This window comes from Labrus mixtus, chromosome 10 (genome assembly GCF_963584025.1).
Source record: "Labrus mixtus chromosome 10, fLabMix1.1, whole genome shotgun sequence".
NCBI lineage: Eukaryota > Metazoa > Chordata > Actinopteri > Labriformes > Labridae > Labrus > Labrus mixtus.
In genome coordinates, this window is record NC_083621.1 from 20,408,433 (window position 1) to 20,435,990 (window position 27,558).

Consider the following 27,558-nt stretch of genomic DNA (forward strand, 5'->3'; position numbering starts at 1 on the left):
ACGAAGGTCCTTTACCACAATTTCCATACTCTTAAAACTGTTCTTTTAACCCCTACAGGTACACCAGTGCGCAAAGTTCATTTTAATTGTTGAAATCATCACAAGTTGTTCAACACAGTTATTTTCATTGCTTGTACATATTGAATGATTATTTTGGGCCCTTTTGAGCCTTTGTCATTGGTTTCTGAGGGTTGTGGTGTGGAATATATTTTCCACCATACTACTCTTTTTCCTGTACTGTAACCTTGGTGGCATATTGTACTTCAGCTAGCCAATCACAAGTCCACGTCTTGATAACATTTTGATGGGGAATAAAAACTGAAGAGTTGATGCCTTCGAGACCACGGCCTATTTCACCACCATGTTTAGCTAAAGGCTTCCATTCATAAGGGTAATTTCTTTCTTGAATCTGTGCTAAGATTTTGTTTTCATATAACATTTTTGATGCTTTCCAGGTTATATTCACTTAGAGAAGATTATCTTAATGTTTCGAATGTAGATTTATACTATATCAATAATAGCCAAGTGTATGTTGGCTTGTTTCATTTTTTTAAATTCACTTTTGATACTGTGAAAAATCTTTCATTCAGAAAGATTAAAAACAATACAGTTTTGACAAAAATAAAGTGTGGTGTTTGCTTTCTAAGTTTATGCTTTGGTGTCCACGATAAAAACGACGACCGGCTCCTTCCAACAAAATCGCTTTAAAATGTCGAGACGTAGCGTCGCAATGAGGTTGGACCCTTCCGGCGTTCCGTACAGTAGCAAAGCTTCCTGTGTATTGTAAACATGTGGATCACTAGACCTATTTTTTGAACTACTTGCCTGGTATTTGGTGCGCAATCTGTTCCATAAGAAAACAGGGAACCCCCTTGTAGTTATACAAGAAAATGGAACTCGAAAATCGACCCAAAAAGGTAAGTTAAGCGCGCACATCGAGATACTAGATATCGACACACTAGCTAGCCGAAGTTAGCGAAAGATAGCTAGCTAGCTGGTCAGGCATTTGGCTCCTTAATCCCAAATTATGAACGAACTAACGAAGTTATTTTGCAAGAATGCGACACTTTACTTTGGTTTTTGAGTGATTTGATTTATTAAATTAGTAGTGTATGTAACTTCACGAGCAATGCAGAGCCACAACATAACGTAATCGTGACGTTTTAACTTGGAAGAGACAAAAGATGCAGATAAACTATGAAGATTATAACCTATAGTAGTACTGAACTTAAATATAGAAGTGATTATATGAGGTTTGTGTGCTCCTACAACGTTGACCAACACCAATGATGTTTTTGCTTACTAGATTAAAGGAAGACAAAAAAGTAAAGCAGTCCCTTTAACTCATTTAATAGTTTACATGATAGCAGCCTGTTGAAAATAGGGTTTATCAAGTAATTGCATATAATATTTACATTTGATGTAAGTGAAATAAATGTATGTCATTTGTGTCAAAATCACATTGCCAGACTGTTTCTATATATATATATATATATATATATATAATACAGTTTGGTATCTCAGCATATGACTGGTACTGTATATGAAGGGCTATAACATCCTATCACTGTGTGAAATACTCTTGTGGTCATCTCTGGTACCTCTGCATGTACGAGCTGCACATGAAACTCCATGAAATAACAAGAGAAGATGTTTATTTCTACCTGCTGTGCTATACGTTTATATTGACTTGAAAGAATGTGCACTGGACGTGTCTGAAGTGAAGAAGTAACAATGCTGGTGTGGGTCATGTGTTTACAGAGATCCCACGGCGAGGATGAGAAGTCTGGCTCAGAAGGGTCAGAGGATGACGACTATGTTCCCTATGTTCCAGTCAAAATCAGAAAGCAAAAAATGGTAAGTTTTGTAGACTTTTATGTCTAACATTTAATCATTTAGTGATGGTACACCAGTTTGATCAACTAGTTATTTATTGCAGCCAAGACCCTATTAATAAGATCACAGATGTAACCTTTCTTCTTCAGTGTCATATCATGTCGTGTTTTAAGACTTTTTTTTAGAGGTACCAAAAGTTACTGTAAAATGTACAATCTTTAAAAGATTACTACCTACTATACTTCTATATATAAGTACTATTCATGTAACAAGTATGTGTATCCAACAGCTACAGAAGATGTTACGTCTACGAGGAAAGGCTGTGGACGAGGAGCAGAAGGACAGTGGGGAGGAGCAGAGGGATGAGGACGAGGGTCTTGGTCCGCGCTCCAATGTCAGTCTGCTTGACCAGCATCAGCACCTCAAGGAGAAAGCAGAAGGTATTCAGTTGTAACTCCACCCAAACTGGATGATACACTTTGCCTGTTCAATTCTTTTGACTGTATTTACATCTTCATACTGTATACATTTTCTATACTGTTTGGTTGATATTTACCTTTGTATCTACAGCTCGTAAAGAGTCCGCCAAGGAGAAGCAGCTGAAAGAGGAAGAAAAGATTCTCGAGAGTGTTGCAGAGGGCAGAGGTACAACTATAAGTCATTTACTGGCAAGGTCCTGTGTTGAATTTTGAAACATATCAACCTTTCTAAACTTGTAGACATTAAGAGTAATGAGTGCAAAGCATTTAAAGCTTGCAAGAATAATTTAGACTTTTCCTCTTTTAGCTCTGATGTCTGTGAAGGAAATGGCCAAAGGTATCATATATGACGATCCAATAAAAACAAGGTCAGTTCTTGATCTGAAAATGATGTATAGTCCTGTTTTGAGTTGTTGTTTTTTTACTATTCATTTGTTCTGAATGTTCTTCACAGCTGGAAGGCACCACGCTACATCCTGAATATGCCGGACACCCGAAATGAGCGTGTAAGGAAGAAGTTTCACATCCTGGTCGATGGAGACGGCATCCCTCCTCCAATCAAGAGCTTCAGAGAGATGAAGCTTCCACCAGGTATAACACATTCCCTCTCACGCACATAAGAGCACATTGTGTTTCTCTAAGCGGCTCCACAAGATAAAAAACAAATAACTTGGATCAAATTTGCAGCAATTCTTAAAGGTTTGAAAAAGAAGGGCATCGTGCATCCCACACCTATTCAGATTCAAGGAATCCCAACAGTGTAAGTACATATTCAATAAAACGGCAACATTTTTTAAGTACATGTCGAGTGTGTATTTATGTTGTTTCTCTGCAGTCTGTCAGGTCGAGACATGATCGGCATAGCCTTCACCGGTTCAGGAAAGACTTTGGTCTTCACTCTGCCCATCATCATGTTTTCTCTGGAGCAAGAGAAAAGGCTGCCTTTCTTTAAGAGAGAGGGACCTTATGGACTCATCATCTGTCCTTCGGTAAGACAAACCTATTGCATTAAAAAACACACAGATTTAAATTCTGTATGAAGTCTGGTCTGTGATTAAGAAAATACAGCATTAGGATTGTAATAGATTACCAAAATACAACTAAATCACACACACTGCGTTTAAATCAAATTACATGTGCAAATACTGCAAGTCCTTAAAAACTCATCACTTCAAATGCTATTGAAAATATTATCTCATAAAGCTTTTTTCTGTACTTGATGCACTTTAGACAGATTGTGATTTCTTTGAGAAATCTTGATCTTAGCATATCTGATTTGAATACTTTCCACTTTACTCCAGCGAGAGTTGGCGAGGCAGACTCACAGCATCATCGAGTACTACTGCAAGCTGCTGGAGGAGGAAGGAGCTCCTCAGCTGAGAACTGCCCTCTGCATCGGAGGAATGTCTGTCAAGGAGCAGATGGAAGTCGTTAAACAGTAAGATAATTGGTGTTTGCCATATTCAAAACTTGAGTGTGAACCAGTGTAAGGAACAAAACAACTGATTCAACTGCAAGAAATCATTCAGAGGGGAACAAAACAGGCAATTGTTAATAGTTCATAGTCTTTTCCAGGAATAATTCCTAGTACAAACGTTTAAAGAATATTCTGTATTTTAAAAACAAATGCAGCAAATAGACTTATCTGTGTCTCTGTCTCCTCCTGGTAACAGTGGTGTCCACATGATGGTCGCGACCCCCGGCAGATTGATGGACTTACTTCAGAAGAAGATGGTGAGTCTGGACATCTGCCGCTACTTGGCTCTGGATGAGGCCGACAGGATGATTGACATGGGCTTTGAGGAAGACATCAGGACCATCTTCTCTTACTTCAAGGTGAGTTCCTCGTCTGTAAGAAGTGTCTGCCAAATAACAACAAACAACTCAATCTTCTATGCAGTAGATGTGTTTCCCCCCATTTTTCACTGTCTTGGTTTGCAAAGCCTCAGTGGGTAAAATAATTTCGCTAAGCCTTTCTGTAACAGAACATACAGTTATTTCGTACATTTCCTGATTTTTTTTTTAAGTGGCAGAAAATTAAGTCATCCTCTGAACATTCACTATGGTTGGCAAGTTAGTCCGTCTTCCTTCTGCTGGCCTCAGTCATTTGAGACTCCATTTTTCTCATCTACCTTAAGCTTGGTAGATTTAGATTGGCATAGCATCAAAAATGTTTGAAATTACGTTTGTTGTTTCTTTACCCAGGGCCAAAGACAAACCCTGCTTTTCAGCGCCACTATGCCCAAGAAGATCCAGAACTTTGCAAAGAGTGCTCTGGTCAAACCCATCACCATCAACGTGGGCAGAGCCGGTGCTGCCAGTTTGGATGTCATCCAGGTATGCTAACTGAAAGAGCTTTCCTGTTTTAGTCTTTGAAATAAAATGCATCGAATAAAAAACTCATTCATAAAAAAAAAGGTTCAACTAAATCCTAAATAACTTGTGTGTGTGTGTGCAGGAAGTGGAATATGTCAAGGAGGAAGCAAAGATGGTTTATCTACTTGAGTGTCTCCAGAAAACACCACCTCCTGTCAGTATTTCCTCATACCTAAACAATGACATGAACAGAAAAACAACAACATGTGTTAAACGTTTTCACGTGGTCTGTTTTTATTGGTAGGTTTTGTTATTTGCTGAGAAGAAGGCTGACGTAGATGCCATCCATGAGTATCTGCTGCTTAAAGGAGTAGAGGCGGTGGCCATCCATGGAGGAAAAGGTAAAACAACCCTTTAGAATCACTATAACATACACGTTAACTAGAGCACAGCAGTACTGCGTGCTGCAGATTCAGAGCATGTCATAAGCCCACAGATCTTCTATCTCTGAAACTTTCTTGTAGTTGCCCTTCATTACCACCAGATGCCACACTGCTGGCATGTGTTACCATTTCTGCTGCAAAGTTTGCTTAACATTTCCAAGGCACTGACAGTATTGCAGACACTTCCTTTGAACTTTCCATTTGTCATCGTCTTACCAAACACTTTCCATCTCATGTAATATTTGTTGTATTTATTCATTAATTTTTTTCAGATCAGGAGGAAAGAACCAAAGCCATAGAGGCGTTTAAAGAAGGAAAGAAAGATGTCTTAGTGGCCACAGATGTCGCCTCCAAGGGTCTGGATTTCCCAGCTATACAGCATGTAGTGAATTATGACATGCCTGAGGAGATAGAAAACTATGGTAAGAGGATAAGGGTTACATTTCAAGTATAATAATAATATTATCCTGTTTGGAACATATTTATGACAAGTGTCCCCTTCAAAAAATGTTGGTAGAAAAAAAAAAACTATAGGGAGAGGTATAATACAGTGCTGCAGCATAAACAACAAACTGAAACCTTGAATCACATCATAGTGTGTGCTGGCTTTATCCAAGATCCCTGCAAGGAAAGCACAAATCAATGGGAGGTTTCAAATATTGAATGTAAAGTATTTCTCTGATACTGACAGTAGTTTGTAGGCTTTTGACTTCTCTAGTATTTTCAGATGTATTACTACATTTTAACCACAAATCCATTTCCTGTCATTCAGTATCCAAATTTTCTTTGTTCAACACTGAGTTGAATGAGTTTGCATTTGTTGGACAGTTGACGGGTTACAGAGTCCATGATTACATTGAAAACAGGAATGTTGGGGCACTGGTAGCCTAGTGGTCAGTGTGTGCCCCCCAGGTACAGAGGCTGTGGTCCTCCAAGCAGCGGCTTGGGTTCAAATCCGTCCTGGGGCTCCTTTCCTGCATTTCATTCCCTACTCTCTCTCTTTCTCTGATTTCTGACTCTATCCCTTGTCCTATCTCTAAATAAAGGCATAAAAAGCCCCAAAATGAACATTTAAAATAACAAACAAACAGGAGTGTTGATGTAAATGTAATTTAGGGATTTTTTTAAATTGAACTTATAGTATTTGATTTCATTAGTATTTCGGGGGTTTTGCTGACCTGATATTTTCTCAATTAACATCAAAAAGATTCCAGCGTTCCCTGTTGTCTTTTCAAGTTACCCTACAAGTACTGGTACCCCATTTGAAAAACCCTGTTATATACTGGATTTGGCCTCACCGTCTTCAGAATGGTGCTCAAGCAGATTTAATAAGACAGATTTTTTTATTCAGTCCACAGAATTGGAAGAACTGGACGATCAGGCAAGACCGGTATTGCCACTACGTTCATTAATAAAGGCTGTGGTAAGTAACAGTACAGATCAAGTAAATGAATACATTTCTATATTAGAGTGGTGATTCTTGAAATATTTGCAATGTATTGCAGTGAATTTAGTCAGCCTAACTCCGAGTGATATGACAGTAAGTAACAAGAAGTGTGTTTTTCTCAATAGATGAGTCAGTGCTGATGGACCTGAAAGCCCTGTTGGTGGAAGCCAAGCAGAAGGTCCCTCCAGTCCTCCAGGTGCTCCAGACAGGAGACGAGACCATGCTAGACATCGGAGGTGAGTCATGGTTCACAACAGTTCACATGTTTATTAATAGGTGTTTATGTTCTGCATGGATCGGATTCTCTACGGTAACTCATTGTTTCTGTCTTAAAGTTTACTCTAACCTGATCTGTTCATAGAATCATAAATATTCACAGACTTTGAGTGTCTTCCTAACACACCTGATCTTGTGTCTCACAGGAGAGAGGGGCTGTACGTTCTGCGGTGGTCTGGGTCATCGTATCACAGACTGTCCAAAGTTGGAGGCCATGCAAACAAAGCAGGTCACCAACATCGGACGGAAAGACTACCTGGCTCATAGCTCGATGGACTTCTAAAGGACTTTCATTAAAGGGAAGATTCAAAACCTTAAAACGGAACTGAGAAAGGTTTCTGAGAAAAGAATAGTTTTATGCGGTATAACTGAACTAAGGAAGTCTGTTTTTATCATCACCTAACATAGTTTTCAGATCTGTCAGGTTAAAGTATTTTTTCCCATTTTTTACCCTTTCTTTCCCCAAATGTCAAATGTGCTCTTTATGTGTAGCCTTTGTAAGATATCTTTTGATACTCTAATTGTAAATAAAACTTCTACATCTGTTGTGATCTCTGATGGGCTTACTGGAAAAATAAAAAAAGGTGTGGTACAAGCTTGTACGGTGAGGAAGTTGCCAAATCAAGCCGAAAAATGCAAAGGGAAGTTTGACTTACGAACAGCAACACGCAGCATGCATGTCCTTTCTTTTGCAACATTCTGGTTACAGATCAGATACCTCCACTTTTAGCCCTGTAAGACGCACACAAGTGGACAACAAAATGACTGCTGCTGTTGACGTCAAGGAAACATTTATTCTTGTTGTATAGAAAGCCTAATTTTAGCCTCTTCTGGTTGTTACATTTGTACTACGAAGCAACATCTGTCGAGCTTCTAGATTCACAGAAAAAAGCTGAGCGGTATGGAGGTTATATTCAAAGAGGGGATGCTGTTCCTCCAGGGGGTCAAGTTTGGAAAAGTAAGTTTCATGTCAATTTCTCAAATTCATTGACTCTTGTAACAATGGCAGTGATCTGAGACAATATTTACTTACTATGCACGTCTGAGTTAAAATAAGCACGACTGGTCCACTGATGATTGTGGGACTACTTTGTATACTTATTCAATTCTTCAAATCTAAAAAGAGGCTTTAGTTCTTACTCAGTCTCAATCTCTTGTTATGGACTATATCTGCCACCCCTGCATTTGATTGGTAATGACTGAAACAAGTTTGCAGTTTTATTTTTTTAAAGATGCATTTTCAGGACCAAATGTTAAGTAAAGTTTTTACTTTTTCTCTGCCAGAATGTTCCAGTGGTTTAACTGTGATAGTAACTTTCGAAGTCAAGCGAGGATGCAACTGTCATTTTGTGATATTGTTTTCAAAATAATGAAGTGCTCACGGTTATTGACTTACTTTGAATCAAATTCTTAAATATGAAACAGAAAAAAGACATACTGTCATTTAGAGATGTACTACAATATTAATCGCTTAGTTGGTTTCATTTAAAATTGCTCGCTGGTGTTTTACCACAATTGACCAGTGGTGGAGGAAGCATCGGCCAGATCCTTAACTTACAGAAAAAGTACTCATAGCCTCCTGTAAAAAATAGTGCAAGTGTATGGAAGAGTTCAGATGTTACTTGAAAACTTCATATTAAATAATTGTGATCAAGAAAATCTGCAAGAGTAAAATTAAAGGTACTCCACTCAGGAATTCTTCCCCTTAGATTGTTGAACTGTTGAATATTTATGGAGTATTATTACTCAAACAATGATATGATGATAACCTAGTTTATTAAAGTTTCAATACATAGTGAGATGTGCAAGCACAATTAAACTACCAATAAAAAAAGACGAAAGTCTAAAGTCTCAGTGAATTAACTATATGCAGCATCACTGAGGTCATCCCTGAGAAACCTTTGGAATCAAAGAGAAGCATCTTATTATTGATTCTATAACTAAGAGGCAGTAGTAATGAAATTCATGTTGGAAGTAGTACAATAACCTAGATTTTATTTGAGAGACTCACAGGCTTTTAACATGTTTTACATTGCAGAGAAGTACTTTTAAGAGGGTTTGGTGTTTCCTTAATAAGACTCCTTTGGTATGGTAATTGTGAAAAAGTTTGACCATCCTCATCAGTGATCTTAAAGAATCCACAGTGTCCGCTGGGCTCAGATCATTTTGTGAGGCAGACATGTAAAGAGGGGTGTTATCTGTGTAACATGAGAGATAGACACAGTAATGTAATAACATAAGTCATCCAACACTTAAGAAGCATTCCAGCTAACACACTAATTAAAATGAACTTTTCCCATCTCTCCCCTCTGTCATCTAAAACAGAGAACGTGGCGGAAAATATGGATGATGCTTTTTAAACCCAGCTTCACAGGGGTCGGACGCGTGGAGCTTTATTCTGTACTTGACAACACTGCTGTTACTGACCAGAAGAAGCCTTATTGGCAAAAAACACCAGAGAGAAAGGTGGTGCGTTTAAGTGACTGCCTCAGTGTCTCACCTGCTCCAAAGGAATCTTGCCCTCAGGGCTGCACAGCCTTTTACTTAAACACCATCCAAAGCAGCTACACTCTGGCCTCCACTGCCAGCGAGGACTGGCTAAGCGCCCTCTGTCATCTGGCCTTCCAGGTATCACACACCTCTCACCTTGACCAGTGCAACTTTCCCCTTTTCAGTTTCTTATCAGTAGAGGTGCTATCATTTGGGAATGTTGTGGGTGAACCGTACCCACAATCATACACAGATCGCACATTGAGGAAGTCAATGCAGTATCTGTAACTTCTACAACTTCACTTCTCTAATTCTTGTGCTTGCACAAGATATGCTGTTTCATGCATCTTACCTTGTTAAGGTCATAAAGTTAGATAAGAGGGCGGTGTACACTCCATGTGATGTTTACTGTGCCACCGTGTTTACAGAAGGATCCTGGAGAATCAGACAAAGGGGGTTTCGTGAGCGGAAATGGTTGTACCATGGAGGACAATGACCTCTACTCATCTTGGAAATCAGGTAATGCTCGCCAGTCTGCAGATGGACAGCTGATCAGTGAACAAGGGATCAATAATGAAATTCAGTTTTTGAGTGCCAGCTACAGCACAGTGGTTTTTCATCAAAACTTCAACTCTCGTTTTCATCTCAATCACTTCAAAAACAGTCTATTTAGAGTTGTCACTTTTGGAATTTCTGGCAAGTTCTTGCCAAGTGAAAAGGAAAGAGCTGGGGCGCCAGTTGGCCTAGTGGTTAGGTAGCGACCGTGTTTGAGCTTGACCTGTGTCTCCTTCCCTGCATGTCATTTCCCACTCTCTCTCTCTCCCTGACTTCTTGCTCTATCCACCGGCCTGACAAATAAAGACATAATAAGCCCGAAAATAAATCTTAAAAGAAATGGGGAACATGCTACTGTACCGACTATTTTGGCTGAGCAGGGGGAAGGCTCTTTAATTCTTGTCCTTTAACTTGTTTTCCCTCATACTCAGCCTTTCTTTGCAATGAAGTTTGGAGGTAGAATATTACTTGAGTTTGACCCAAGTGTTAAGAAGCAGGACCTGTCAAATGACAAGATTGAATGTGTAACTTGGTAAGTGAATTATAATGAAAGTAATATACCAGAGAGGAACTTGCAGTGAGGTTTGGATTCATAGCAGTAATAGTCATAGCATCATAAAGTGGAGACATCAGCAGAAACTGAGTATGTGAGCAGTAGCTAAAGCCACTCATTTATGCAAACAGGACTGCCAGAATGTGTTACTGTCAGCAAGCTGTGGCTTACACAAATGTATTTCTTTTTATTTCCTAATGGATTACACTACTGCTGAACAATCCAGGGGCAGCCAGTCACACGGAGAGATTGAAGACAACCAATTTCAAACCAGCCCTTTACTGCACGATAATGTATCTGCTGCACATTTATTCCCTCTGCTAATATATTGCGTCACATGGAAAATCTACTAGGATTCTTCCATGCTGAGTCAAAGTGCTGTAACCTCAGTAGGCTGTGTCATTATTAATACTTATTTTCATATCTACAAATGTTTAGATATGGCCCCTCCTCCAAACCAGTACCAAGTGACTGTCCAGAGCACAGAGGCATCCAGGAGATGCCAGCTGACTGGGATGTATCTAGTGTCCCCAGAAAAAGAGGCTGTGATACTGCTGGCCATGGATACTGGTCACACCATCTATTGCTGGCCTTATACCCTGTTACGAAAATTTGGACAAGTAGAGGTAAGGTTTTTTTGTAATTCCTTCTAATTCTTTTGGGCGGCTGTAGCTCAGTTGGTAGAGTTGTGGTCCCTCAACCGGAGGGTTTACGGTTTGATCCCCAGCTGAGCAACATGTCCAATGTGTCCCTGGGCAAGACACTCAACCCTGCATTGCTACCGCTTCTTCAGTGGCGGTGTATGAATGGATTAGTGTTGTACTTAGTGCTGTACATCGCTTTGGATAAAAACATCTGCTAAGAGAATTGTAACTTGTAATTCAGACAGGAAAACATCAACATGTATACATTTATTCATTTTAGACAAATGCTCTTCTCATTCCTAGTGGCCAAATGTGAAAAAAGAGGCCACCTTTAATCTAGCAAACTTACTACCTCAGATGGGGACACATTCTCACAAGTTAAACAAAACATGTAAGATAAGATGAACTTGATTTACCCAGTGGGAAATTGGCCTTGGACTTCACAGTGCTCTGACGCAGTAACAGAATATCAAAGAACATTAATTCATAGTAAAACATGTTCAGTTAATTATTTATTAAATTCCATACGTAGTAAATAACTACAAATAATAATATGTAACAATTAAGAACAGTGATGAACATCTTCTGGTACAGCTACACATCTACACACACACACGTAACATATAGACATACACAGAGTAGCAGAAGAAAATAGTAGAAGAAATAGAGTTTCAAGATAACAGGTTCAATAATGCTCACTAATACAGTAAAAAATCATGCTGTTGTACTGAATATCAGCAAGGCTGCGATTGTCTTCTAATATCCAGTATAACAGCACTGTGTGATAGTGCCTCTTGAATTACATTTGTGAGGTCTACATAGGTGCTGGTTGGTGTTTTTTTTACCTGTTGGCCTGAATCCAGCTAAATTGTCCCTATTTTCAGTCTTTGTACTAACATGTTAGTCATGACTTCATTCAGACACTACAGAAGTAGCTATCTTTCTATCTAACTTCCAGCAGGAAAGTGCATGTCTGTATGAAAATGCCAACCAGTGCCATTTAAAATGGTTTATTGGATGTTGTTGCAGGGGGGATTCAGCATTGAAGCTGGCCGTCGCTGCGAGTCGGGTGAAGGACTGTTCGTCTTCCTGTCCAGGCATGGGCCGCAAATCTTCCAAGCTATATTAAAGCAGTGCACTGTGGAGAAGGGTCCCTCTGTCCAGCAACTCAGTGGTCATAGAAGATCATTATCTGACCAGTCTCCTATTGTCCTACCAACCAGAACCAACCTGCCCAGTGTTCCTCCTGTCCAAAGTCCTGCAAAAAGTTTTGCTGACAAAGAGGATGAGTCTGCAGCCCACTACTCGACTATTAACGACACCTCCAAAATTAAACTAAAGCAACTATCTGTTTTAAAACCTTATTTCTATAATAGCAAAGAGTCTGTGGGAGAGGAAGATGATGATGAGCGGTGTCATTCTCTAGATTCGTTAAACCTGAATAATGTCCTGGGGCAGAACGTTTATTGCAACCTTATGAGAGCTACACCTCCCTTGATGGGAAAGGAGCCGTCCAAACCTGAGATAGAAGATTCAGAGTCTATCTATTCTGAAGTGGAAAAAGTTGATCCTCCTTCAAATCCCCGGCTGCAGCCCTTCTCTTCACTCTCTCCGCCTGTCCCCCTGCCTCCTCCCTGCCCTCTCCTGCAGTCTGTGCCCTTCGTCCTACCCAAGCCCCGATACCAGCGTCAGCCCCCTGCGAACAACCAGCCAGGCTACAATGCACCGACGCAGCCGGTGGATGAAACGGCGGTGACAGAGGAGGCCATCAGCTCCTCCAGCCTTGTTGCCCCCTCAGAGCCCCTCCGCAGCTTTAAACACAGGCTGGCAGAAATCATTTCCAAGGACCTGGCAAAGTTCCAGCCCCCTCTTCCCCCCGGAGCGGCCACATTTTCTCAATAGGCTATTACTAAACAGGCAGCCTAGAGGGAGCAGTTTTAACTATTATAAACTGTATTAAAGCTTAATTAGGTTCTTTATTTTGTTGAAATCCCCTCTTGTGGGAGCATTAGGCATCAGATTTTGGCTTGCAGATGTGTGGGTAACAGTAGAGTGTGATGGACTATAATGAAGCACTGTAATTATTTTCTGTTTTGGAGACATTGTACTTTATTACCCAACTTCAATTTTAGTGAAAGCTTTAGTTAGAACCCACTCAACCCTCTAAAGTCAGGTTATTTACCAACACATGATAAAATATGATGTCTTTTTATGGACTAAGCTTCACAGGAGTACATAATGCAACCAAAATAAGCCACATACCTGCAGCAATATTTATAAATATTACACATTCATGCGTTACTAATTCTAAGATATATAATTAAAATATTGCTTTATATAATTCAGAAGTAGACCATTCTACATAGTGAGTACCTTTAAGTTTAATATTTACACTTGTGTACATTAGTATGATAGTAGGGCTTTTATTTCTAACACATTTGTGACCTTTGTGGTTTTGTTATAGTTGGGCTACTTAAGTAAAGATCTTCTACAACTTTTCAGGAAAAAAAAGGCTCACTATAGATTAAGTTTATTCTGTGACCAGTAAGGGTCCAATGAGTGATGGTCTTCACTGCTGGATTCTACATGGGCTTCGTGTGCTGAATGATATTAAAGGAGACATTGTCTTATAGTTGATAAAGTGAAAAGAAAACCTGGTTGTTTCATCATGTAAATCATTTTGGTAATAAATCTTTCAAAATTACATTCTGTAAATCACAAACCAGCTTCTTCTCATTTATGCCCCCCCCCCTCTCCCTCCCCATCCCCTCCCCCTTTTGTTATGCATTTGGAAAAGAAAATAATCAAATGTGTGAATGCAATATAGAAAGACAACTTTAAGTGCACACTCATGTTTCAAGTATCTTTATTGTAGAAAAACAATCCTCTTAAAATATCTATACATAAATATGAAAATAACTGCTTTTAATTTAGACACATTTCACTAATGACACTGGGAATGTCTGATCAGGCCATAAAGTGCATTAAAAAGGCCTCTGAGGTCATCATGGCCCTGAGATGAAAAAAAAAAACAACAACTCAGTTTTTGAGTTTACCTGCTTTTAACATGTGGCAGTACATCATCTAGACTATTAACAATGTCTATAGATGTTCGACTTTCTCACATGATCAACATGACCTAATGTTTTGGTTGTCAGGTTTTTTTTTTTTCTATCACTGTTACTGTCGTAAAAAGTCTAAGACAAGTCCGTGGTTTTCTGTCACTGTCTGCCGCTCTGACTCTCCTCCAAGTCACTCAGCTGTGAAGATTCTCCATCACTGCAGTTCGAAGAGCTCGTTGATTTATTTGACCCCATGTCAGATGTAGGTCCGAGAATTAAAAGGTGGCTGATCGAGGCGCAGGTGTCCCGCTGGTCTCCGGTCATTTGGATTGGAGGCTGCGCAGTCCCTCCTGGCAGCAGGGTGTGGATCAAACTCATCCTGCAGGTCTTGTCTGCGGATACTGGACGCGGACTCCTGCACTCCGGATGCACCACACCTGACAGGAGTTCCGACAGCTCAGTGATGTATATCTGCGCCATTTGCAGTGTGTCATACTTGGACAACTTTCTCTCGTTCTCCAAAGAGGGGATGACACTCCTTAGCTCGTCAAACGCTTTATTCAGGCCGTGCATCCTCCTCCTCTCCCGGGCGTTGGCTGCGACGCGCCTGTGCTTCTGGGGCCCAAAGTGGCTCGTCTGGTCTCCCTCTGCTGCCCTGTTACAGTCTTCCTCTGTGATGCTTGACGCAGACACGCACTCGGGAAGTTTACGCACTGGCACAAGTTTATCCAGTGCGAGTTCTGCGTCGGTGGCTCCAGGCGTCCTGCAGCACGCATGGTGCAGCTGAATCCAGGTTTTGGAGTTGATATGGGCCAGGTTCCGCTGCTGAGGCAGGGTGAACTCCTCCGGGTAGTCCGACCAGCTTGAAAGCTCTGATTTTGCAGCCATCGCTGTATGGCCAGTGGTCGTGCGCGGCAGCGAAAGTTGTCTCTACAGACTGTGGTTGATCCTCTCTGGAGAGATTTCCAGTGCGCGAACATTTTATACAGCCTCCCCTCAGTCACCTTGATGTCACCCACAAGAACCACTGACAGCCTCTGAAGGCAGCAGCCAATCGCACCTCCCCTCTGACCCTGTCAAGGAACAATTAGACAAAGCTCGACTTTTCTTCTTCTATTGTTCATTGTAACTCAATCACGGCCTTGTTATTATCCTCACACATAGGGGGCTGGGGGGCGAAATTAATCATTTAAGAGCGTGGCGTAGGCTATACTGTATGTTTGAAAGCATACAAGGAAAACGTGATCCAATGAACTTACTTTCCCATAAAGTTTGGCCTGCTTGACTGCTGGCCTTTTGTTAAAAAATGTACAGGAAGAAGCAGTCTTACTGCACATGTCTAGCCTTTACTGATTTACATATTTGATTACAACTGTGAATCCACTTGGATCATTGGATTTTTCTGATATTTCCCCCCCTCTGAATTGATATTTAAATGCGTTCTATAAGATATCAGTTTCATTATTGTCAGAGGGCAGGGGTTAATGTTAATGTAAACGCTTAAATCCCGTGGTTGTGTGTGCTCAGTATTCACGCATAAACATTCTAGGCTTCAGACTTTCATCATCGTCATCAGCCCATGGAAAAAGAGCTTGGACATCTTTCTCATGGGCAAAGAAACTGACTCGTTAATTGGGTCTTGGGGGATATGGCAGCATCATGGTTTGTTCTCAAACAAACAGTAAAACGCTGGACAATCTTTTGCGGATTATTTGCAAAGGAATAATAAAACGAACAGGTGGAAGGCAAGGCCTGAGACACACCTGTCTACAACAGAGCAATGCTAACTGATAAGTTGTCTGCAGGCTGTATATGAATCATTTAGTGAGGAACAAGGATCAAAACATAGGCCTTTAATTCTACCAATCACTTTAAGACAAAGATGCAAAACGTTCCGTTACATTTTAAAATGAGCCTATACGTTTATGATCTCATGTGGGACCAAAGTCAGTCTCATTAATTATCTTAATTTTGATTAGTCACGTGGCCCCTGTGCCTATCAGCTGTTGTCCCCTGGCACCTCACTCAAGCTATACACCTCTGTCACAACCAGTGTCACCCACCACGTCTCCCATATGCCGCGCGCAGCGACAACTCAGCCCCCACGCTGACACTGACTGCTCTGACACGAGACCTAATCACTCATTAGGTCATCAATTACACCAGAGGAGCCTCCACAACAACACATCACAACTGTCCGGAGGGAGAGCTGAGAGGTTGTTAGTTAGGATGGTGGTTTGGACAAATTTGGCATTCAGTGGACCTCTCTCTCTCTCTCTCTCTCTCTCTCCTCTCACTGTGTGCGTTTCTGTGTGTTACAGTCGATGTTCGAGCTCTGGTAAAGAAAATCACCATGACCTGCCTTGCCGCCAGCAGTTTAATGAGGCCTGGTCTTAGTTGAATAAATCGGCACACTCTCCGTCCCGGGGTGTCCATTCTTGTTTGGCCCACATGAATATTTCATTCCTTCAGCCCCTCTTCCAGTGCAACAGCCTGCAGACCTGCGCGCGGGCTTTAAAAAATTCCGCACACTTCCCATCTGGTGTGGGCGCGAGCGGGGGAGTGGCAGCGGAGGCCAAGGAGGTGTGAGGGACATTTCTAAAGTCAACTTGAGTGACCTCCTGCAATAGAGGGACTGATGTGTCCCACCAGACATGCAGGGAGGAGGAGGAGGGGGAGACATCATGACTGTCAACTCACGAGTTATTATGAACTCTTAGTGCCGCTCCAAGCGGGGCCCAAATTTATTCAAAATTCCCTCCTCCGGCAATATGAAAGAGTAAACTGAGAGTGAGTAACTGCAATGGAAAAAGTATTAAAGAGCTGTGTCTCACAATGCAATAATACCCCCATTTAGTCTGCATTATATTTGTCCAAATAACAGCCTACCATTTAATTGAAAGACTTTCACAAATGTTGCAATACATAACAGTTATAAATGTACAAAATATTAACTATAAATGAGAAAAATAATGAAGAGAAAAGATGTTGCCCCAAGAAATATGAACTGAGAATGTAATGAAAGTTATTCCAGGAAGTTGTTGCACCTTTACTTGTTGCAAATTGCAAATTCATGACGAGTTCAGGTATTGTGGTTGAAGAAGTTGAAGCCAATTGGAATGTACAGAGACGTGTGGTTAACAGTTCTGAACATTACATGGGTAAGATATTCAAATTAATTATAAACCCCTTATTAATGTCAGGAAAAATGAGAGTTCCACCTGGGCACATCTACATAAATTTAACTGGACATGGGAGCTGATAGGCTCTATCTTTGTAATCGCTTCAATTTCATGCATTGATATGACAACCTGCTACACATAAATTAGACAACAGTGTCTGCAGCAGAACGATTTGCCTTGACTCTTACACAGGTAGGCAGGTTTACCAAATCACCTGGGAAATTGCACATAAATCCACACCCATGGGCCACTTTCTCGTAAAACTCTGTTAAATCTACAATCACAAATGACCATCACTAATAGTTTTTACAGTGACTGTCATTAACCCACAAATGTATAAATAACTTTCAACCAAAAGGTACTGCTAGGTGTAAAATAAATATTGTTAAACCCATTTTCCTATACTCCTGTTCTGTAAATGGAAAGTGAAAGTGCAGACAATAGTTCTAATAATACATGGTCTCATTGCTCTAATTTCTAGTAAATGAAGCAGGCCTAATGGTGAAATTAAAGTGGTCCTCATTTCACGGGAAGCCTTAATAAAACCTCCTCTGTCATCCCCAGGGAACTGCTGTCGGGGAACCATGGCCCCAAGCAATCTATAATTAATTCAACTCTATTTCTGAGGCTTAAGTTTGACATAATGTGTCCCTGTTTCTTTGTTCGCCTTTTAAAGACGTTACTACACCTCACAAGATCCGCAATACATCCTTAAAGAATAACAATAATTTTAAGGCTCTGGAGTTGTGTACAAACTCTCTAGTGAGTTCCATTTGGGGATGGGGTGGGGGTCAGAACACAGTCTATGAGTCAGAAGTAATTTTGCAGTAGACCTACTTGTAGAGGGATCACGAGTGTATTTACTATTCACTTATTGAAGGTATATGTTAGCCTATAAATTAATCTGGGAGTCACTTTGAATTCACTGGACGTGTACTGATTGTCAAATCTTAATTTTACTCATAATCAATGGTCTATTTTTCCTGGAAGATTCCTGTCATATTTTTTTAGGGGGCTGCTTTAATGCACAGCCAAAAGGTTTGATTTTACAACCCTCAAACATTGCCTTGGAAAGAGCAAACAGCCGAATAATCAGACGTCATTATCACATTTGGTTTCAATTTTAATTTAACATAGATGCAAAAAAGTAAAAAACAATAATAATAATAAATGGTTAATTGTATGTTAGTAATTCCTTGTAACCCACACATCCCAACCTAAGCCCACTTTTAAAATGATTTGAGCCTATAATTAAGTCACTGCTAACAGTAGCAGCTCTATGGGTTTAACTCTACAATGACACACTGAGAAGGATTGCCTTCCTCACCATCTAGGTCCGGAGTGATCTATGAGCTACAGTAAGTGACTTTTTTTTTTTTACTGTTATCCTTCTTGTGTTTTAATGAAAGACTCAGTAATATCCTAACAATAGCGCATTTCCATGTTTCTCCATAGAAGCGTTCACCAGGAACAGTGAACCCCTTGATGTTGGGAGCAGTGACTCTGTAATTATCCGCACACACCCGGAGCTCCGGAGGTGCTTCAACCGAGCAAAGAAGCAATCTTAATGCCGGGGTTCCACACGCAAATTAGGACAATTAACAGCCTCATTAATTGGGAAAAGGGAAGTAATATTCTAGTTAAGGTAACGCTTCATTAAGTCAATGTTATCTGTGCTAGGAGGCTAATTGGTGAACTCTTGGGAAGGGACAGTAGACTAATAAGTCTCGCGCACTGAGTGGACTTTGCTGAGTTGCAGAAATTAAATCGCCTCATCTCACGTCACCTTGTAAATAATGAACGATAGCCTCATTCATCGCGAGAATAGACGCACAGCCAAATGTCTCTGCTGAGGTGGAAGGAAATGTCGCGATGCCTGAGATCAAGTCTCTGCAGGGGGTCGTATCTGCTGCTGTTGCAGGGCTTTATTAGACCGAGCCCGCGGGGTCAGCAGTTTATTCAGCATGACGGCAGCAACAAAGCAAGACCTGCACCGATGATCACAGGAGTTACCCAATTGTGTGACACGCGTCACAGAAAAACAACGATCGAAGTCACATTAAGTCAGCACCTTATCCAGAAATGTACCTATCCTCTACTCTTCTGACACACAGTGAGATAGCAACCTGTAGGCATATTACCTTTAAACCTCTACCTTTATTACCTCTTCATTTTCTATGTGGGACTAAGAAGTTTATCAGAAGTGAGAAGTCACATTAGAATTAAGTCTATATGGCCTATAACTTTTCTTTCAGGGATTTGTCTTAAGTAGATGAGCAGTGGATGAATAAAGCCAAACTAAGTAGTCCTACTGCTTTCTCAAGTAAGTAAACATGTAGCCTACTTAAAAATCTGCATCATATTTCTACCCCATTATTATTTAACATTCATTTTACTTCACTACTCTTATCTGGCTGACAAACGTCTTACTATACTGCTATTATAAAATTGTATTGAAAAGTGAATGATCAGCCACTCAAATATGTTACAGAAAACTTTGCCATATAAAGCAGTAAACTTAAAATGCTGGTTACAAGTTTATCCATCTATAAAAAATATGTTCATGGACCTGTAAACAACATAACAATTGAATTGGACCACTCAACTGCTGTGAGTACTATTCACTTAAAGTAATTGACAGAGGTGTAAAGAGTACTAATATATTCTACTCAAGTAAAAGTACTGTTACTTTAATGAAATTTTACTTAAGTACAAGTTTAAAAAGAACCAGTTTAAAAATGTACTCAAGTAAAAGTAAAAAGTAACTCGTTTAAAATGTACTTTAAGTAAAAGTTACTTAGTTACGCGTCTCTCGTGTCGTGAAAAAGGAGAGGATATTAATCTCAAAGTTTTTTTTTAAATTAAAGGCCAATCTTTGCAAAGTTTATCTTTTCAGATACACATTTTATTTTCTACCCCATTGACAAAAACAAAATATAAATAATGGAATATACATATTCAAGGCTTATATGTTCAAGTAATCAGCTGTTTTATGAAGGGAAATGTTTAAACTATTTAAGAAAATACTAAAGGGATCTTTGTCTCAATCATAAACAGTGTAGAGTATTTTAATGTTTTTAGTTTTGTTATTCTTAGGGCGCGACCTGAGCACGATACGGAGCGGTCACACTGGTCAAACGAACTGGACTTTAGCGTTGAAGCGTGCTTGGGCACGGTACAGATGGCCAGTGTGACCGTGCCCTTAGTCTCAAATGCAGCCTCAAAGGCTGATGTAGCTGCAACTAAACCTGAGATGAAAGATAATCCATTTATTGTTTTAAAATGAGCCTGTATGAGCTTAGATGTTTTAGTCACTGTTTGTTTACCTCATAGCTACTGAAGTATTTATTTCACACATCTGAGATGTGTTAAGTTGCAGCAGCTTACAACACCCAACTTCCTCATAGGTCTGCTTCAAAATAAAAGCACATCACAGAGATGGTAATAACGGACTTTTATTGTGAACTAAATGTGTTTATCGCTCGGAGCTGCAACGGCGATTGTAGTCGCGAACGCTGCAGTGAGAAAGAGCACTCAGCCACTTCTTTGTCCAAGAGTAAGAACCACAGCCAACTTATTTTAATCCTCTTGGACTGAAGACAATGAGACATCAGTTTATAAACACCTTCAGCAGGTAGACCCGCTCTAGTGGAGGAGCTTATCCGTGCTGAAGTCTCTCTCTGTCTCTCTGCCTCTCTCTGTCTCTCTGTCTCTCTCTGTCTCTCTGTCTCTCTCTGTCTCTCTGTCTCTCTGTCTCTCTCTGTCTCTCTGTCTCTCTGTCTCTCTCTGCCTCTCTGTCTCTCTCTGTCTCTCTGTCTCTCTCTGTCTCTCTGTCTCTCTCTGTCTCTCTGTCTCTCTGTCTCTCTCTGTCTCTCTGTCTCTCTGCCTCTCTCTGTCTCTCTGTCTCTCTGTCTCTCTCTGCCTCTCTGTCTCTCTGTCTCTCTGCCTCTCTCTGTCTCTCTGTCTCTCTGTCTCTCTGTCTCTCTCTGTCTCTCTGTCTCTCTGTCTCTCTGTCTCTCTCTGTCTCTCTCTGTCTCTCTGCCTCTCTCTGTCTCTCTGTCTCTCTGTCTCTCTGTCTCTCTCTGTCTCTCTGTCTCTCTGTCTCTCTGCCTCTCTCTGTCTCTCTGTCTCTCTGTCTCTCTGCCTCTCTCTGTCTCTCTGTCTCTCTGTCTCTCTCTGTCTCTCTCTGCCTCTCTGTCTCTCTGCCTCTCTCTGTCTCTCTGTCTCTCTGTCTCACTCTGTCTCTCTGTCTCTCTGTCTCTCTGTCTCTCTCTGCCTCTCTGTCTCTCTCTGTCTCTCTCTGTCTCTCTGTCTCTCTGCCTCTCTGTCTCTCTCTGTCTCTCTCTGTCTCTCTGTCTCTCTCTGTCTCTCTGTCTCTCTCTGTCTCTCTGTCTCTCTGTCTCTCTCTGTCTCTCTGTCTCTCTGTCTCTCTGTCTCTCTGCCTCTCTCTGCCTCTCTGTCTCTCTGCCTCTCTCTGTCTCTCTGTCTCACTCTGTCTCTCTGTCTCTCTGTCTCTCTGTCTCTCTCTGCCTCTCTGTCTCTCTCTGTCTCTCTCTGTCTCTCTGTCTCTCTGCCTCTCTGTCTCTCTCTGTCTCTCTCTGTCTCTCTGTCTCTCTCTGTCTCTCTGTCTCTCTCTGTCTCTCTGTCTCTCTGTCTCTCTCTGTCTCTCTGTCTCTCTGTCTCACTCTGTCTCTCTGTCTCTCTGTCTCTCTCTGTCTCTCTGTCTCTCTCTGCCTCTCTGTCTCTCTCTGCCTCTCTGTCTCTCTGTCTCTCTCTGTCTCTCTGTCTCTCTGTCTCTCTGCCTCTCTCTGTCTCTCTGTCTCTCTGTCTCTCTGTCTCTCTCTGCCTCTCTGTCTCTCTCTGCCTCTCTGTCTCTCTGTCTCTCTCTGTCTCTCTGTCTCTCTGTCTCTCTGTCTCACTCTGTCTCTCTGTCTCTCTGTCTCTCTGTCTCTCTCTGCCTCTCTGTCTCTCTCTGTCTCTCTCTGTCTCTCTCTGTCTCTCTGCCTCTCTGTCTCTCTCTGTCTCTCTCTGTCTCTCTGTCTCTCTCTGTCTCTCTGTCTCTCTCTGTCTCTCTGTCTCTCTGTCTCTCTGTCTCTCTCTGTCTCTCTGTCTCTCTGTCTCACTCTGTCTCTCTGTCTCTCTGTCTCTCTCTGTCTCTCTGTCTCTCTCTGCCTCTCTGTCTCTCTCTGCCTCTCTGTCTCTCTGTCTCTCTCTGTCTCTCTGTCTCTCTGTCTCTCTGCCTCTCTCTGTCTCTCTGTCTCTCTGTCTCTCTCTGTCTCTCTGTCTCTCTGTCTCTCTGCCTCTCTCTGTCTCTCTGTCTCTCTCTGCCTCTCTGTCTCTCTGCCTCTCTCTGTCTCTCTGTCTCTCTGTCTCTCTCTGCCTCTCTGTCTCTCTCTGTCTCTCTCTGCCTCTCTGTCTCTCTGCCTCTCTCTGTCTCTCTGTCTCTCTGTCTCACTCTGTCTCTCTGTCTCTCTCTGTCTCTCTGTCTCTCTCTGCCTCTGTCTCTCTCTGCCTCTCTGTCTCTCTCTGTCTCTCTGTCTCTCTCTGCCTCTCTGTCTCTCTCTGTCTCTCTGCCTCTCTGTCTCTCTCTGTCTCTCTCTGTCTCTCTCTGTCTCTCTGTCTCTCTCTGTCTCTCTGTCTCTCTCTGCCTCTCTGTCTCTCTGTCTCTCTCTGTCTCTCTGTCTCTCTGTCTCTCTCTGTCTCTCTGTCTCTCTCTGTCTCTCTGTCTCTCTGCCTCTCTGCCTCTCTCTGTCTCTCTGTCTCTCTCTGCCTCTCTGCCTCTCTCTGTCTCTCTGTCTCTCTCTGTCTCTCTCTGTCTCTCTGTCTCTCTGCCTCTCTGCCTCTCTCTGTCTCTCTGTCTCTCTCTGCCTCTCTGTCTCTCTGCCTCTCTCTGTCTCTCTCTGTCTCTCTGCCTCTCTCTGTCTCTCTCTGTCTCTCTGTCTCTCTGTTTGTCGTCGCTCTGGTGCGATGAAGGAAAATCATTCATAGCAGGCCTATTTTTTTTTACTCAGTGACGGATGTGATTTAAAATGTAGCGAATTACAATACTTAACAGAAAAACGACTTAAGTAAAAGTAAAAGTACAGATTTTAAAAACAACTTAAAAAGTAGTAAGTACAGCAAAAAACTACTCAATTACAGTAACGCGAGTAAATGTAATTCGTTACTTTACACCTCTGGTAATTGATTCTCATAACACATATTTAATGTGTTGAACTGTTTCCATAAGACAGCAGAAGTGAAACTTTAACTTCAGCACAGAATCTAAATTCCTCTACCTGCACTTGTCAAGAGCAGAGTTGTGGGTGCAAAGACATCTTATATCATTAGAAGCGTAGAGGTAGTTGTGGTTGCAACAGTAGTAGTTGTGTTTTTTTTTTTTGTCTTTACACTTTATAAAGATTTCTTGCAAACTTTCACAATACTTTTTCATCAAAGAGACAAGGATTGTGTCGTCCACATGTTAAGTGAGCTCTTTTCTGCTAGCAGTGCAGCATATGGCAGATAGGCAAACTCATAGGAGGCTGTGAAGTCCATCAAAAGAAGAAAATGCTTCAGACACTTGAGAGGACTCTGAGTGCTGTCGGCTGTACATATACTTAATATGTTTCATGCTACAGCTTTGTTTTCCTCATAACATGTTTGCATGATGTTTCGATGCACACATCAGCATATCAATGAACTAAAAATATCCATAATCCCAATTAATTTTTTTAAATCAAGGTATTATGGTAATTACCAAAATATATAACCATATGGTACTTATGGAGTTTTTTATTCCACTTCAGACATAGCCTTAACAAAGTCATGGTAAATCCCAGTGGAACCATAAAGAAGAGATGTATTAACATTGTTTTTGTGTGTTTGTCTTGTTTAAACCTGTAGCTGTTGTTCACACAGTGATCTGTTGATGCCATCTGGTTATTGAAGCTGTAGATTGTGTTGTTGATGCGTTTTATTGGATAAGAAATCTCATCACATGATCTGGTTCTAAATTTGTGCTGATCAGTTTCACATGGTATTTTAAACTATATCTGCCACTACCTCACACATAGATTCAGTTACAACAGAACTCAATGAACACTTTAACAACCACAGAAGCAGTTTCACTAAAACAATCTAGTTTTTCAGTATTAATAGTTAGGGTGTTGCATTATTTTGCATCATAAGCATGTTCATGTTTTTCTGTTAATTTAATCAATGTTACTTAATCTTTCAATTTATGTAACATTTGAATTAAACCTAATGGTGAATTCCCCTCTGATTTCTGTGTATGTTTTATGTGGTTTAGTACGTGGATCATTTTTGTTCTGTATTGAATTCACTGATCACTGTTTCCGATCTAAAAATATTTTTTTTCCCTCACATAAAGCAGAGGACTTTAGTTGACTAGTTAAATAGTAGAAAATATATGGAAGTGTGATATTACTATGAACAATGTAGTGTGTATAATTTAAATACCCCTCAAGTAAAATCTAATGATGTGATTCACCCAGATACCACCAGATGGAGACAACACAGTATATTTACCACAGTCATGGGGATCCTTCTTCTTTTTTCCAAAATTTCAAATATAAAGCTTAAATGTATAACATCACACTTTGCAACCAGCTTAATGATCATTTGAAAGCTGATAGGGTGTCTGTGAATCAGACATAAATCCTGCAGCAGATAGACAGTTGTCTGAGCAGGGGGATATCTCTGGATGCTTCAGCAATGGTCAACAATCAGAAAGCTATTTACTGTGAGGATAAAGATGTCTATCTTATCATAATAAGGCCCGGGGATTACATCCCTCATGAGATGGGCCAATACAAGATTCAATCACATCTTCAGCACAGCAGCTCCTAAACTCTTGGGAAAATGAGGAAAGAAAATCCTGGCGTGAAAGACAGGAAGGTCTCCCTTGCCATTTCCTGTGTTTAAAAAAAACCCTCATATTGCTAAAGTAAACCTTGAAAAGAGAGCAGGATTTCAGGTGTGAAGTGTCACACAGCTGTCAGCAGAGAGCAGTAGTGCTCTATGATTGGGATCAGAGCTGCAAGCAGAGCAGCATGAGTCAGTTAAGATGAGCAACACTTTGTCCACTGACCTCTTTGACCTTGCAGGGAGAATTAAACGTGCTGCACAAAGAGGGGCGCCGTTATCTAGTCATGTGGACATCTACGAATAATGCAAGACTGTTTTGAATAAGTGATCCTTTTGAAAGTGTGTGACCTTCAGTGTCGTCAGTGCTTGTGAACTCAGTGAAGCGCCGTAAGGAATGATGGTGGACTACTTCCTGTCACCCTCTTTGGCTTGATTTCTCCACTCCTGTCAGTTATATACAGAAACGTTTTAAAACTCCATGAGCTAACCGCACTTAACAGGAAATCTCCACGCTGTCAAGTGGCAGTGAGAGAGGAGAACCATATTTAGGGAAAAAAAACGTTGGATAATTATGTCTGTCATGATCGCGGTCAGAGGGTTAGCTCAACAAGATTATCTCATTAGACAGACAGTGACAGCCACAACCAACTTCAATTATAATCGTGCAAACCCTGTAATTTGGCACTAAGGATTGTTCATCAACCTTCAGTATGGATTTTCTATGCTCGATTAAAATAATTGGATTGAGAATCACTGATGTCTCAGTCTGATCTGACACAGGAGCTGATGTCAGATTTTGGCAGCAACAGGCTTTATCTTCAAATTTTTGGGATTTGAATTATGAGCGGTATTTGAGCAACAGTGTGTTATGTGTGTGTGTGAAGAAGAAAAAGTAAAAAAACAAAAAGTGAATGGGGGGAGGAGAAAGAGCCTTTTTAAGGCTATCTGGGCAACAATGAGGCAGCCTGTCCGGCTCTACATGGGAGCGTGTATATATAACCTTCATTATGAAAACAGCAATTTTCTGCACCTGCCTGCTAATTGTTCCCATGCTGACACTTTGGATCGGTGTGATCTCTCCTTTAAAAGCACCGACTTCACATGAAGGGGTGGTGTGATATAATGGTGGTAAAGAGAGTGAAATGAAAGGTGGCAGGGTAGGGGTGAGACTGCTGAAAGTGAATGGTCTCTCTAACAAAGAGGAGCTGTTTCACTGTCATGATCCAGTCAATTCAGTTTTAGGATTTTTACTGACTGTTTTGTGATTGAAAGACATGAAGTTTTGTATTTGTCATTATGGATGAATCTGTAAAGTGTCTTTGAAAAGACAATATAGTTTAAGGCTGGAGCAGGAAGCAACTGAAAGAGATTAGGTCATGTCAGAGCAACTCTCCCCTTCACAAGCAGTAAAGTTAGTCTCTAGCATGCTGTGTTCAAAACATTTTAAAGATACACTAATTGATGTTTATATGATATTGCTAACATAAGCAGCTGTGTATTTTAAATCACAATGGCGATGTGTTTGATGATATGCATGATGATTTAGAATTCTGCAGTGACTGGACCAAATTGCAAGGTGCACAGAGAGGGTTTGAGTTGACATAACTCTTGGGATCGTGACTTCTGGACTTCCAAAAGATTATTAAAGGATTGTTGTGTTTTCTGTATTGCATGCCCTGTCCAGTCCCGCTGCTCTCTTCTCAGCTGTCCTACACTACCAAGAAAATAAAATGCTCATATCATAAATCTTAGGATTAATGAGGACATATATGCACGAGTCCGGAGGCTAAACTGAATGAAAATCATTAGCACCTTGTCCTTCATTGTCATCGTCAGGCTGCAAACTGTAAGTGAGGGTGCCAGAGGAGGGTGCCATGGGTGAGCTTTTTGGCTTTGAGAAGCAGTGAAGAGAGATGGATGAGAGCAGCGAGGCAAAGGTGAGGGGCGAGAAAGTAAGAAAAAGAGAGAGAGAGAGAGGCTGCTAGAGAGCTGGAGTGTGTAGTCAAAAGGAGGTGCAGTCTGTTGTATAGGATGAGAGGTGTAAAGGTGTTATTCCTGTGATAGCTCAGTCATTTACACACACAAACAACCCCAAACCTCCATTGTTTGAATCACAGCCTGATGGCAGTTGTGACTCAGATCATTTTCCTCAGCAGTACATTTGGCTTTTACGCCACAAAGAGAACACAAAGTTGTTTTTTTTATTCATCCTCAAAAGAGTATTTCTGTGTCAGAGTCATTCTGCCTTCACATTCATGACAGATAACACAGCATATTGTGTTTGTATGAATTATTCAAGTGGAGATAGAAGGTAAAATGACAAGGCAACTCTGGTGTGAAGTGCTGACCAACAAATCTGTGTGTGGACTATGTTTTTAGACAGAAGTAGCATTTGATTTCTGCCTC

The 27,558-nt window shown here is 41.0% G+C and overlaps 3 protein-coding genes across 3 annotated transcripts; 2 read left to right on the forward strand and 1 right to left on the reverse strand.

Moving 5' to 3' along the window:
* The first annotated feature begins 728 nt into the window (after positions 1-728).
* Positions 729-7,348, forward strand: LOC132982281 (probable ATP-dependent RNA helicase DDX41). Its single transcript, XM_061048662.1, has 17 exons — positions 729-917; positions 1,762-1,857; positions 2,126-2,276; positions 2,407-2,481; positions 2,623-2,683; positions 2,770-2,906; positions 3,003-3,075; positions 3,151-3,304; positions 3,617-3,753; positions 3,989-4,151; positions 4,521-4,652; positions 4,774-4,845; positions 4,936-5,032; positions 5,347-5,496; positions 6,426-6,497; positions 6,647-6,757; positions 6,944-7,348. Exons 1-17 carry the CDS (start codon positions 891-893, stop codon positions 7,078-7,080), a joined length of 1,845 nt encoding a protein of 614 aa, XP_060904645.1. The 5' UTR covers positions 729-890; the 3' UTR covers positions 7,081-7,348.
* Positions 7,349-7,469: 121 nt separating this feature from the next.
* On the forward strand, positions 7,470-13,761 carry dok3 (docking protein 3). The gene is made up of 5 exons (XM_061048663.1): positions 7,470-7,755; positions 9,123-9,425; positions 9,716-9,806; positions 10,834-11,021; positions 12,069-13,761. The coding sequence occupies exons 1-5, from the start codon at positions 7,699-7,701 to the stop codon at positions 12,939-12,941; spliced, it is 1,512 nt and encodes a 503-aa protein (XP_060904646.1). The 5' UTR covers positions 7,470-7,698; the 3' UTR covers positions 12,942-13,761.
* A 127-nt stretch (positions 13,762-13,888) lies between these two features.
* atoh1b (atonal bHLH transcription factor 1b) lies at positions 13,889-15,177 on the reverse strand. The gene has a single exon (XM_061048664.1). It carries the CDS (start codon positions 14,987-14,989, stop codon positions 14,261-14,263), a length of 729 nt encoding a protein of 242 aa, XP_060904647.1. The 5' UTR covers positions 14,990-15,177; the 3' UTR covers positions 13,889-14,260.
* Between the last annotated feature and the right edge of the window lie 12,381 nt (positions 15,178-27,558).